Below are 12,734 nucleotides of genomic sequence, written 5' to 3'. Positions count from 1 at the left end.
AGAAGTGAGGAGAGAGGAGAGAAGTGAGGAAAGAGAGGAGGGAAGTGAGGAAAGAGGAGAGAAGTGAGGAGAGAAGTGAGGAGAGAGAGGAGAGAAGTGAGGAGACAAGTGAGGAGACAAGTGAGGAGAGAGAGGAGAAAGTGAGGAAAGAGGAGAGAAGTGAGGAGAGAGAGGAGAGAAGTGAGGAAAGAGGAGAGAAGTGAGGAGTGAAGTGAGGAGAGAAGTGAGGAGAGAGAGGAGAGAAAGGAGAGAAGTGAGGAAAGAGGAGAGAAGTGAGGAGAGAAGTGAGGAGACAAGTGAGGAGAGAGAGGAGAAAGTGAGGAAAGAGGAGAGAAGTGAGGAGAGAAGTGAGGCGAGAAGTGAGGAGAGAAGTGAGGAGAGAAGTGAGGAGAGAAGTGAGGAGAGAAGTGAGGAGAGAGGAGAGAAAGGAGAGAAGTGAGGAAAGAGGAGAGAAGTGAGGAGAGAAGTGAGAAGAGAAGTGAGGAGGGAAGTGAGGAAAGAGAGGATAGAAGTGAGGAGAGAAGTGAGGAGAGAGGAGAGAAGTGAGGATAGAAGTGAGGAGAGAGGAGAGAAGTGAGGAAAGAGAGGAGAGAAGTGAGGAGAGAAGTGAGGAGAGAGGAGAGAAGTGAGGAAAGAGAGGAGGGAAGTGAGGAAAGAGGAGAAAAGTGAGGAGAGAAGTGAGGAGAGAGGAGAGAAGTGAGGAGACAAGTGAGGAGAGAGAGGAGAAAGTGAGGAAAGAGGAGAGAAGTGAGGAGAGAGAGGAGAGAAGTGAGGAAAGAGGAGAGAAGTGAGGAGAGAAGTGAGGAGAGAAGTGAGGAGAGAGAGGAGAGAAAGGAGAGAAGTGAGGAAAGAGGAGAGAAGTGAGGAGAGAAGTGAGAAGAGAAGTGAGGATAGAAGTGAGGAGGGAAGTGAGGAAAGAGAGGATAGAAGTGAGGATAGATTTGAGGAGAGAGGAGAGAAGTGAGGATAGAAGTGAGGAGAGAGGAGAGAAGTGAGGAAAGAGAGGAGGGAAGTGAGGAAAGAGAGGAGAGAAGTGAGGAGAGAAGTGAGGAGAGAGGAGAGAAGTGAGGAAAGAGAGGAGGGAAGTGAGGAAAGAGGAGAGAAGTGAGGAGAGAAGTGAGGAGAGAGAGGAGAGAAGTGAGGAGAGAAGTGAGGAGACAAGTGAGGAGACAAGTGAGGAGACAAGTGAGGAAAGAGAGGATAGAAGTGAGGAGAGAAGTGAGGAAAGAGAGGAGGGAAGTGAGGAGAGAAGAGAGGAGAGAAGTGAGGAGAGAGAGGAGAGAAGTGAGGAGAGAAGTGAGGAGAGAAGTGAGGAGAGAAGAGAGGAGAGAAGTGAGGAGAGAGAGGAAAGAAGTGAGGAAAGAGAGAAGTGAGGAGAGAGAGATGTGAGGAGAGAGAGGAGAGAAAGGAGAGAAGTGAGGAGAGAAGTGAGGAAAGAGGAGAGAAGTGAGGACAAGTGAGGATAGAAGTGAGGAGAGAAGTGAGGAGAGAGGAGAGAAGTGAGGAGAGAAGAGAGGAGAGAAGTGAGGAGAGAAGTGAGGAGAGAAGAGAGGAGAGAAGTGAGAAGAGAGAGGAGAGAAGTGAGGAGAGAGTGGAGAGAAAGGAGAGAAGTGAGGAGAGAAGTGAGGAGAGAAGAGAGGAGAGAAGTGAGGAGAGAGAGGAAAGAAGTGAGGAAAGAGAGAAGTGAGGAGAGAGAGATGTGAGGAGAGAGAGGAGAGAAAGGAGAGAAGTGAGGAGAGAAGTGAGGAAAGAGGAGAGAAGTGAGGACAAGTGAGGATAGAAGTGAGGAGAGAAGTGAGGAGAGAGGAGAGAAGTGAGGAGAGAAGTGAGGAAAGAGGAGAGAAGTGAGGACAAGTGAGGATAGAAGTGAGGAGAGAAGTGAGGAGAGAGGAGAGAAGTGAGGAGAGAAGAGAGGAGAGAAGTGAGGAGAGAAGTGAGAAGAGAGAGGAGAGAAGTGAGGAGAGAGTGGAGAGAAAGGAGAGAAGTGAGGAGAGAAGTGAGGACAGAAGTGAGGAAAGAAGTGAGGAGAGAAGTGAGGAGAGAAGAGAGGAGAGAAGTGAGGAGAGAAGAGAGGAGAGAAGTGAGGAGAGAAGTGAGGAGAGAAGTGAGGAAAGAGGAGAGAAGTGAGGAGAGAAGTGAGGAGGTGATCACAGTGAAAGGAGAGGCAGAGGGAGGGAGGGGACAGGCCACAAGGGAACATTAGTACATGCAATGATCATGGTGGTGAACCACAAAGCCACAATCTGTCGCCAAAATAAAATCAATACAGCAAACCAAAATAAAATAATCCCAACACCAAAGCGCAATAATACTACTACTAATACTACTACTACTACTACTAATACTACTACTACTACTACTAATACTACTACTAATATTACTGTTGCTGCTGCTGCTGCCGATGATGATGAGCGGCGTATCACCATGGCAATAATCAGCCCCAGTGTCATTAAAGTTAGATGTGTTGTTAGTTTTAGCAGTGACTTTTTTATTTTTATGGCTAAATTAAGAACTGGTTATGGGCAGTGATAGCAACATATTGAAACTCAAATGACAAACTTTGTGCATGTAAAATTGCAGTTATTGATCAAGCAGAACATGTAGGTGAAGTAGCATGCCGAGCAGAGCGATGGCAAAGAGCAGGGATGAAACCATGAGGGGAGGATGAATGGATGAAGGGAAGACAGAAATAGGGAGCTGGTGCTACAGAGATGAGGTGATAGATCTTAAACAGGATTACATGTTACAATGTATGACAGTGTAATTGAGTTTAATGGAGGCATAACAATGGTGTAAACCTTGATGACCTTGATGTATTAATAGCAGAAAACGCCTTCACAAACTGCAATATACTCTGTACACGCCAAACCGGCTCTTCATGTCACTGCTGTGTTGAGTAGCACTAGTTTTCACTCATCAAGTCACCGCAAAGGTTCCATGTGGTGAGGGGAGGAGAGCCTGTGCGAAGGGAGGAGGGCCTGTGCGAGGGGAGGAGGGCCTGTGCGAGGGGAGGAGGGCCTGTGCGAAGGGAGGAGGGCCTGTGCGAGGGGAGGAGGGCCTGTGCGAAGGGAGGAGGGCCTGTGCGAAGGGAGGAGGGCCTGTACGAGGGGAGGAGGGCCTGTGCGAGGGGAGGAGGGCCTGTGCGAGGGGAGGAGGGCCTGTGCGAAGGGAGGAGGGCCTGTGCGAGGGGAGGAGGGCCTGTGCGAAGGGAGGAGGGCCTGTGCGAAGGGAGGAGGGCCTGTGCGAGGGGAGGAGGGCCTGTGCGAGGGGAGGAGAGCCTGTGCGAGGAGAGGAGGGCCTGTGCGAGGGGAGGAGGGCCTGTGCGAGGGGAGGAGGGCCTGTGCGAGGGGAGGAGGGCCTGTGCGAGGGGAGGAGGGCCTGTGCGAGGGGAGGAGGGCCTGTGCGAGGAGAGGAGGGCCTGTGCGAGGGGAGGAGGGTCTGTGCGAGGGGAGGAGGGCCTGTGCGAGGGGAGGAGGGCCTGTGCGAGGGGAGGAGGGCCTGTGCGAGGGGAGGAGGGCCTGTGCGAGGGGAGGAGGGCCTGTGCGAAGGGAGGAGGGCCTGTGCGAGGAGGGGAGGAGGGTCTGTGCGAAGGGAGGAGGGCCTGTGCGAGGAGGGGAGGAGGGTCTGTGCGAAGGGAGGAGGGCCGGAGTGTGAGGGGAGGAGGAGGGCCGGAGTGTGAGGAGGGCCGGAGTGTGAGGGGAGGAGGAGGGCCGGAGTGTGAGGGGAGGAGGAGGGCCGGAGTGTGAGGGGAGGAGGAGGGCCGGAGTGTGAGGAGGGCCGGAGTGTGAGGGGAGGAGGAGGGCCGGAGTGTGAGGGGAGGAGGAGGGCCGGAGTGTGAGGGGAGGAGGAGGGCCGGAGTGTGAGGAGGGTCTGAGTCTAGACCATAACGTTTGCTGTACTTATTTAAAAAAATAAAAGTAGAAGTAGATTTCCTGCAAAAACAAAACTAAGGTGTAATTTGTGAAATGAAACGCTCCTCGACACTTATTACAGTTGATTTTCTTTCCTTTAGTGTCAAGAAAGACGTGGAGCAATAAACTGAATTATTCTTAGACAATTCTTTTTTTATTCTTTTTGTTATAATAAAAGACAAATAAAAACTAATGATAACAATAATAGTTTCAAAAGTTTTCAGTCTCAGTCGTATTCCATATGTATTTATATATTCAATATTCAACATAAAATGTTTTGAATTGTACTTATTAATTCATAGAGAAGACAACAGAAAATCAACTTGAATTTAAAGATTGAATTTATTCATTAAACCCCTCAATGTTTAAATTAAGGTTATTTGCAATTTTATACTGGTTCGATCAAAAATATGGCTTTGAGAAATATTGATGTTTTTTTTTAATAGTATAAGTAATTGATACTTATTTAGTTCCAATAATAGTTTTACTATATCAGATCAAATGACTTGTTCCACTGTATGCTTTACAGCACAACAAACATAATTTTAATGTTTTGTTTTTACAAAAATCTATTAAAATGTCTGTGATAAGTGAAGGGCTTACGTGTTTTGATGTTGTTGTCTCTATACGTCCCATTTAGGATGGCCAGTTCCATCAGCTGCATCTTCTTCAGGTTGTCCTCTCCCTCCGCCTGGAACACAATTAAATACTTATACTTCACAGAAATACACCAAACAATCAAATGCTATTGTTACGCCAAAGCCCCTAAACACCAACACAGACGTCAAATGACAAAATACATATTCATAATCCAAATCGCAATGGTAATTGCTGTATTGTTTTTTTGCTCCAAGTGCACAATCAAATATGTCGTCCTGCCCAGGCTAATGCCACGTCTGCCAATTCATGTTGGGATCAATAAATACAAACGCAGCAGCACTGTCATTACCGCCAAATTAGGGGACTCAAATTATGCACAGAAAGCAATTAGCATGGCACCCTCCTCCTCTTCAGCCTCTGATTTGCCCTGAGGCGACAGAACGCTCAATCGCCATGACAACAACAGGGCGGCTGTGATTGGCTGACATGCTGTCCAGGAATAAATCAGCTCGCGGAGCTAGTGATCAAATAAACAGGGCGAAAGAAAGGCTTCATTTCAAGAAGGCCACAAATAAATGTGTATAAAACATGTATGAAACGAATAAAGCAGTAGTGTTTTGTTTTTAAGACAAAGTCTTAAAAACAAAACTCTTTGTCCTCCACACTTTGTATGGCTGTTTTTCTTCCATCTACTTTTCCATAAAGGCCATATTTGTGTAGAGCACGACTAATATAATATAATAATATAATAGTACTCTTGGCTGCATCTCGGAGTGCTGTCCTTATTCAGATGTAAGTTTTGGTGGACGACCATTTCTTGGTTGGTTTGTAATTATACCATACTCTTCCCATTTCTGAATGATGGATTGAACAGTGCTCTGTGAGATTTATGACCCAGCTTTAAACTTCTCCACAACGTTATTCCTGCACTGTGTGGTGTGTTCCTTGGACTCCATGATGCTGCTCCCCAACATTCTCTTCACAAAGGTCTGCAGCCTTCACAGAACAGCCTCATTGGGATTAGATTACACACAGGTGGACTCTGTTCAATCACTGGGTCCACGTTCAGGCCATGTACACATGTGGCTGAGTATCTGATCAAACTCATATTGACCCGTCATCCACACAAAACCGCAGGATTATGTCTTTTAAAACTGTGCTTTTGGAAAATCTGACCAACGTGAAGATTTTGGTAAAATTCAGTTTTGTGTTTGAATGTGGACATGGATAATGGGCGTTTTAAGTTCCCATACGTCACTATCTGCAACAATTTATGAATACACGTTACACATGCCTCCTTGTTTATGGCCGACAGCGGACAACATGGATCCTTTGAGAAGTTACTTTTGTTGTACACGTTTTTTTTCTTAAACCCAATTACTGCTTCTTGTCAAGGAGCACAGAAGAAGTACTTTACAGTCGGCCATCTTGCACCAAATAACCCTTTCTCCACAAAGGCGTGCCACTCGTGAAATCTGGCGCCATGCTTCATGTTTTGCAGAAGTGACGACTAGAAAAGCCTTAGTCTTATTGGATAGATTGGGTCTAACTTTTAGATGAACTCTCGGACAAGAGGGTTTGTGTGGATGGACATATTTATAAAACAAGTATGTGCGCACGCAATACTTTTTATAAAACAAAGGGCAGCGGATATGAGTTTATAAAAATACCTGCCTATGTGTGTACCTCAATCTAGGGCTGTCGCTAAATAATGCATGTCATTATATCAAATATTATGCAAAAAGTGCATCTTGAAAAGCACATGGCGTCAGCTCACAGCTGATTCTTGTGTTAAGATTCACTTTAGTTTTCTGCATATACGGCACATGCTTATACTTTCACTACACTTATGGGTGGAGGAGGATTATCATGGCAGATTGGATAGTATTTTAGTATTATTACAGCCAAGTGTTAATCACGTGCGTTCTGGCTTGAGCGTGGAGTTACACACAGCACGCAGGATTTGTGTTTTTGTGTGGACATAAGGGCATCTCTGGACCTTCAGTTCTTCTTTATCTGTAAACTGATACACTGCTTTGTTTGGTCAGTGTAGGCTTACGTTAAACATGCTGCTGTTTGTGCAGAATGCTCAGTCGTGCACCTGAACTTTCACCTCTGTGCTGTCTATTTATTGACTCATTGATAAGATTTATTTAAAGCCAAGGCACAACTCCCGTCTGCTCGAGATGAGTCCGATGGCAGAACTCAGTGAACATTTTCTTGAAAGCAGATGGTGTGAAAACATTAAATAGTTCATCATTAAACCATAAAATCATGTCCAGGCATGTGTGCAAAACGTCATTAAAATGTAAAATGTGGTTACTGCGTTAACTTGAGCTCTTTTGCCGTTTTAGTGATCAAAGTACTGAAATATTGTGCGACAGTCCTAATTCAATCTTTATGCAATCATCAGGCAACTTATGACTGCAATTGGTTGCAATCAGGGAAAAGGGCCTGAATACTTTCGCAGGCTGCACTTTTAAGATTTAATTCTTAATTTTCAATCTGAAAATCATATATAATTTTCCTTCCACTTCTCTCTCAAAATATTAATACACCTGGAAACAACAACATTGTTTTAACTGCTCCCAAAGTTACTTACAAGATATTGATGGATCTTACAGAAGGATTAATTTGTCAAATTCTAAGTGTGTTTTATTCAAGTTTTAACTCAAAAAATCAGAAATGATCTTATCTCCTCATTTATCTTTTAGTTACGATGTAGCACTAGCATCAGCTAACAGGTAGTTCATGAGTTTACACGGGGAGAGACATGGCACTGCTGATGGCATGTTGGGGAACACAGCAGGCAAGAAGGAGGGAGAGACAGGAGAGGGAGAGACAGGAGAGGGAGAGACAGGGGAGGGAGAGACAGGGGAGGGAGAGACAGGAGAGGGAGAGACAGGAGAGGGAGAGACAGGGGAGGGAGAGACAGGAGAGGGAGAGACAGGAGAGGGAGAGACAGGAGAGGGAGAGACAGGAGAGGGAGAGACAGGAGAGGGAGAGACAGGAGAGGGAGAGACAGGGGAGGGAGAGACAGGGGAGGGAGAGACAGGAGAGGGAGAGACAGGAGAGGGAGAGACAGGAGAGGGAGAGACAGGAGAGGGAGAGACAGGGGAGGGAGAGACAGGAGAGGGAGAGACAGGGGAGGGAGAGACAGGAGAGGGAGAGACAGGAGAGGGAGAGACAGGGGAGGGAGAGACAGGGGAGGGAGAGACAGGAGAGGGAGAGACAGGAGAGGGAGAGACAGGAGAGGGAGAGACAGGAGAGGGAGAGACAGGGGAGGGAGAGACAGGAGAGGGAGAGACAGGAGAGGGAGAGACAGGGGAGGGAGAGACAGGGGAGGGAGAGACAGGAGAGGGAGAGACAGGAGAGGGAGAGACAGGAGAGGGAGAGACAGGAGAGGGAGAGACAGGGGAGGGAGAGACAGGAGAGGGAGAGACAGGAGAGGGAGAGACAGGAGAGGGAGAGACAGGAGAGGGAGAGACAGGAGAGGGAGAGACAGGAGAGGGAGAGACAGGAGAGGGAGAGACAGGGGAGGGAGAGACAGGAGAGGGAGAGACAGGGGAGGGAGAGACAGGGGAGGGAGAGACAGGGGAGGGAGAGACAGGAGAGGGAGAGACAGGGGAGGGAGAGACAGGGGAGGGAGAGACAGGAGAGGGAGAGACAGGAGAGGGAGAGACAGGGGAGGGAGAGACAGGAGAGGGAGAGACAGGGGAGGGAGAGACAGGAGAGGGAGAGACAGGAGAGGGAGAGACAGGAGAGGGAGAGACAGGAGAGGGAGAGACAGGAGAGGGAGAGACAGGGGAGGGAGAGACAGGAGAGGGAGAGACAGGAGAGGGAGAGACAGGGGAGGGAGAGACAGGAGAGGGAGAGACAGGAGAGGGAGAGACAGGGGAGGGAGAGACAGGAGAGGGAGAGACAGGAGAGGGAGAGACAGGGGAGGGAGAGACAGGAGAGGGAGAGACAGGAGAGGGAGAGACAGGGGAGGGAGAGACAGGGGAGGGAGAGACAGGAGAGGGAGAGACAGGAGAGGGAGAGACAGGAGAGGGAGAGACAGGAGAGGGAGAGACAGGGGAGGGAGAGACAGGAGAGGGAGAGACAGGAGAGGGAGAGACAGGAGAGGGAGAGACAGGAGAGGGAGAGACAGGAGAGGGAGAGACAGGAGAGGGAGAGACAGGAGAGGGAGAGACAGGAGAGGGAGAGACAGGGGAGGGAGAGACAGGAGAGGGAGAGACAGGGGAGGGAGAGACAGGGGAGGGAGAGACAGGGGAGGGAGAGACAGGAGAGGGAGAGACAGGGGAGGGAGAGACAGGGGAGGGAGAGACAGGAGAGGGAGAGACAGGAGAGGGAGAGACAGGGGAGGGAGAGACAGGAGAGGGAGAGACAGGAGAGGGAGAGACAGGGGAGGGAGAGACAGGAGAGGGAGAGACAGGAGAGGGAGAGACAGGAGAGGGAGAGACAGGAGAGGGAGAGACAGGAGAGGGAGAGACAGGGGAGGGAGAGACAGGAGAGGGAGAGACAGGAGAGGGAGAGACAGGGGAGGGAGAGACAGGAGAGGGAGAGACAGGAGAGGGAGAGACAGGGGAGGGAGAGACAGGAGAGGGAGAGACAGGAGAGGGAGAGACAGGAGAGGGAGAGACAGGAGAGGGAGAGACAGGAGAGGGAGAGACAGGGGAGGGAGAGACAGGAGAGGGAGAGACAGGAGAGGGAGAGACAGGGGAGGGAGAGACAGGGGAGGGAGAGACAGGGGAGGGAGAGACAGGGGAGGGAGAGACAGGAGAGGGAGAGACAGGAGAGGGAGAGACAGGAGAAGGAGAGACAGGAGAGGGAGAGACAGGGGAGGGAGAGACAGGAGAGGGAGAGACAGGAGAGGGAGAGACAGGAGAGGGAGAGACAGGAGAGGGAGAGACAGGAGAGGGAGAGACAGGAGAGGGAGAGACAGGAGAGGGAGAGACAGGAGAGGGAGAGACAGGGGAGGGAGAGACAGGAGAGGGAGAGACAGGAGAGGGAGAGACAGGGGAGGGAGAGACAGGGGAGGGAGAGACAGGAGAGGGAGAGACAGGGGAGGGAGAGACAGGGGAGGGAGAGACAGGGGAGGGAGAGACAGGGGAGGGAGAGACAGGAGAGGGAGAGACAGGAGAGGGAGAGACAGGAGAGGGAGAGACAGGAGAGGGAGAGACAGGAGAGGGAGAGACAGGGGAGGGAGAGACAGGAGAGGGAGAGACAGGGGAGGGAGAGACAGGGGAGGGAGAGACAGGAGAGGGAGAGACAGGAGAGGGAGAGACAGGAGAGGGAGAGACAGGAGAGGGAGAGACAGGGGAGGGAGAGACAGGAGAGGGAGAGACAGGAGAGGGAGAGACAGGGGAGGGAGAGACAGGAGAGGGAGAGACAGGGGAGGGAGAGACAGGAGAGGGAGAGACAGGGGAGGGAGAGACAGGGGAGGGAGAGACAGGAGAGGGAGAGACAGGGGAGGGAGAGACAGGGGAGGGAGAGACAGGGGAGGGAGAGACAGGGGAGGGAGAGACAGGGGAGGGAGAGACAGGAGAGGGAGAGACAGGGGAGGGAGAGACAGGAGAGGGAGAGACAGGAGAGGGAGAGACAGGGGAGGGAGAGACAGGAGAGGGAGAGACAGGAGAGGGAGAGACAGGGGAGGGAGAGACAGGAGAGGGAGAGACAGGAGGAGGGAGAGACAGGAGAGGGAGAGACAGGAGAGGGAGAGACAGGGGAGGGAGAGACAGGAGAGGGAGAGACAGGAGAGGGAGAGACAGGAGGAGGGAGAGACAGGAGAGGGAGAGACAGGAGAGGGAGAGACAGGGGAGGGAGAGACAGGAGAGGGAGAGACAGGAGAGGGAGAGACAGGAGAGGGAGAGACAGGAGAGGGAGAGACAGGAGAGGGAGAGACAGGAGAGGGAGAGACAGGAGGAGGGAGAGACAGGAGAGGGAGAGACAGGAGGATAATATAAATTATTTTCTACATTTCCCTCAGTGAACTTCAATCCACCTTCAAGAAGGATCATTCAGGACTCCTGGATTCTCTCTCTTGAAGGTAGATTGACCCTTGACCTTTTCATCATCTTCCATCAGTAACTACAAGACTCTGTTTCATATTGATATAATACTAGTTTGAATATGTTGCTTCTCTCCACAGTCATGAAGTGAAGGAAATGCTTCAAATACATTTTTCATTTTTAATAACATTAACCCCCGGATCCAATCGAAATCAGATCGGAATCGGATCAAAATTGGAGCGAATTGGATGGGATCTGAGAAATCGAAAAAAAAAAAAAAAAAAATTTGAAACGACTCATGTGTTTCAGTATTCATTTTAGTTAAGTGTGAGTCCTGATTTGAAACATAGTTGTCCGTGCTCATAACATAATATGTCCCTTTTGTCTTGGCAACTTTGCAATTAGTGGGTGTATTTTGTAAAAAAAAAAAAAAGTGACATGGAGCTGGTAGTCTCATCTGTTGTCATCTCTACATGCACAGCACTCAAATAAATAAATATAATAATAATAAATAGGCCTAAACCCTAACCCAAAAAATAAACACTCAAATGAGCCATTACACCGAATATTTCCCCTCACAATTATTGACTTCAGGGGAGGAGTGTCTACGCAGGGTCTAAATTCCTCTTGTTTGTAGTGTTACATCCATAAATCATAAAAAGAGAAAAAAATCCTGCAGTGGACACCAGGCTCGAGACGCCTTCAACCAATGAATTTAGAAAACAACTGCATGAGTAATTATACCACATTTTTTAGATATTTTGAAGCATGTTTTGAAAGCCATCTGGAAGCATATTCAAAAACACTTCGATGAAGGAAAAATGTGTGAGGGAAGCAGGGACTTAGTGTTCAATCTCCTCCAGCGAGTGCAGCTCACCAGGGCCACAGAGGGAGAAAGGACAGGGTCAAAGACAGGGTCAAAGACAGGGTCAAACACAGGGTCAAAGACAGGGTCAAAGACAGGGTCAAAGACAGGGTCAAACACAGGGTCAAACACAGGGTCAAACACAAGGTCAAAGACAGGGTCAAAGACAGGGTCAAAGACAGGGTCAAAGACAGGGTCAAACACAGGGTCAAAGACAGGGTCAAAGACAGGGTCAAAGACAGGGTCAAAGACAGGGTCAAACACAGGGTCAAACACAAGGTCAAAGACAGGGTCAAAGACAGGGTCAAAGACAGGGTCAAAGACAGGGTCAAACACAGGGTCAAAGACAGGGTCAAACACAGGGTCAAACACAGGGTCAAAGACAGGGTCAAACACAGGGTCAAACACAGGGTCAAAGACAGGGTCAAACACAGGGTCAAACACAGGGTCAAAGACAGGGTCAAAGACAGGGTCAAAGACAGGGTCAAACACAGGGTCAAAGACAGGGTCAAAGACAGGGTCAAAGACAGGGTCAAAGACAGGGTCAAACACAGGGTCAAACACAGGGTCAAAGACAGGGTCAAAGACAGGGTCAAAGACAGGGTCAAAGACAGGGTCAAACACAGGGTCAAAGACAGGGTCAAAGACAGGGTCAAAGACAGGGTCAAACACAGGGTCAAAGACAGGGTCAAAGACAGGGTCAAAGACAGGGTCAAAGACAGGGTCAAACACAGGGTCAAAGACAGGGTCAAAGACAGGGTCAAAGACAGGGTCAAAGACAGGGTCAAAGACAGGGTCAAACACAGGGTCAAACACAAGGTCAAAGACAGGGTCAAAGACAGGGTCAAAGACAGGGTCAAAGACAGGGTCAAAGACAGGGTCAAACACAGGGTCAAAGACAGGGTCAAACACAGGGTCAAACACAGGGTCAAAGACAGGGTCAAACACAGGGTCAAACACAGGGTCAAAGACAGGGTCAAACACAGGGTCAAACACAGGGTCAAAGACAGGGTCAAAGACAGGGTCAAACACAGGGTCAAAGACAGGGTCAAAGACAGGGTCAAAGACAGGGTCAAAGACAGGGTCAAACACAGGGTCAAACACAGGGTCAAAGACAGGGTCAAAGACAGGGTCAAAGACAGGGTCAAAGACAGGGTCAAACACAGGGTCAAACACAGGGTCAAAGACAGGGTCAAAGACAGGGTCAAACACAGGGTCAAACACAGGGTCAAACACAGGGTCAAAGACAGGGTCAAAGACAGGGTCAAAGACAGGGTCAAACACAGGGTCAAAGACAGGGTCAAAGACAGGGTCAAAGACAGGGTCAAAGACAGGGTCAAACACAGG

General features: G+C 49.5%; 1 protein-coding gene across 5 annotated transcripts in view; it reads right to left on the bottom strand.

Annotated features, from left to right (window-relative positions):
• Positions 1–12,734, bottom strand: part of qkia (QKI, KH domain containing, RNA binding a) — a 181,740-nt gene that overhangs the window by 11,722 nt on the left and 157,284 nt on the right. For all 5 annotated transcript variants that reach the window (XM_072457017.1, XM_072457016.1, XM_072457020.1 and 2 more), the window contains exon 5: positions 4,515–4,602. In XM_072457017.1, the coding sequence (XP_072313118.1) occupies positions 4,515–4,602 (88 nt within the window). The remainder of the gene's footprint in view (positions 1–4,514; positions 4,603–12,734) is intronic.

This window comes from Eucyclogobius newberryi, unplaced genomic scaffold (genome assembly GCF_026437365.1).
Source record: "Eucyclogobius newberryi isolate DKJ021-1_F unplaced genomic scaffold, fEucNew1.0.hap1 SCAF_21, whole genome shotgun sequence".
Taxonomy (NCBI): domain Eukaryota; kingdom Metazoa; phylum Chordata; class Actinopteri; order Gobiiformes; family Gobiidae; genus Eucyclogobius; species Eucyclogobius newberryi.
Note: the sequence above shows the minus strand (reverse complement) of the source record. Positions and strands in the feature narration are given on the sequence as shown.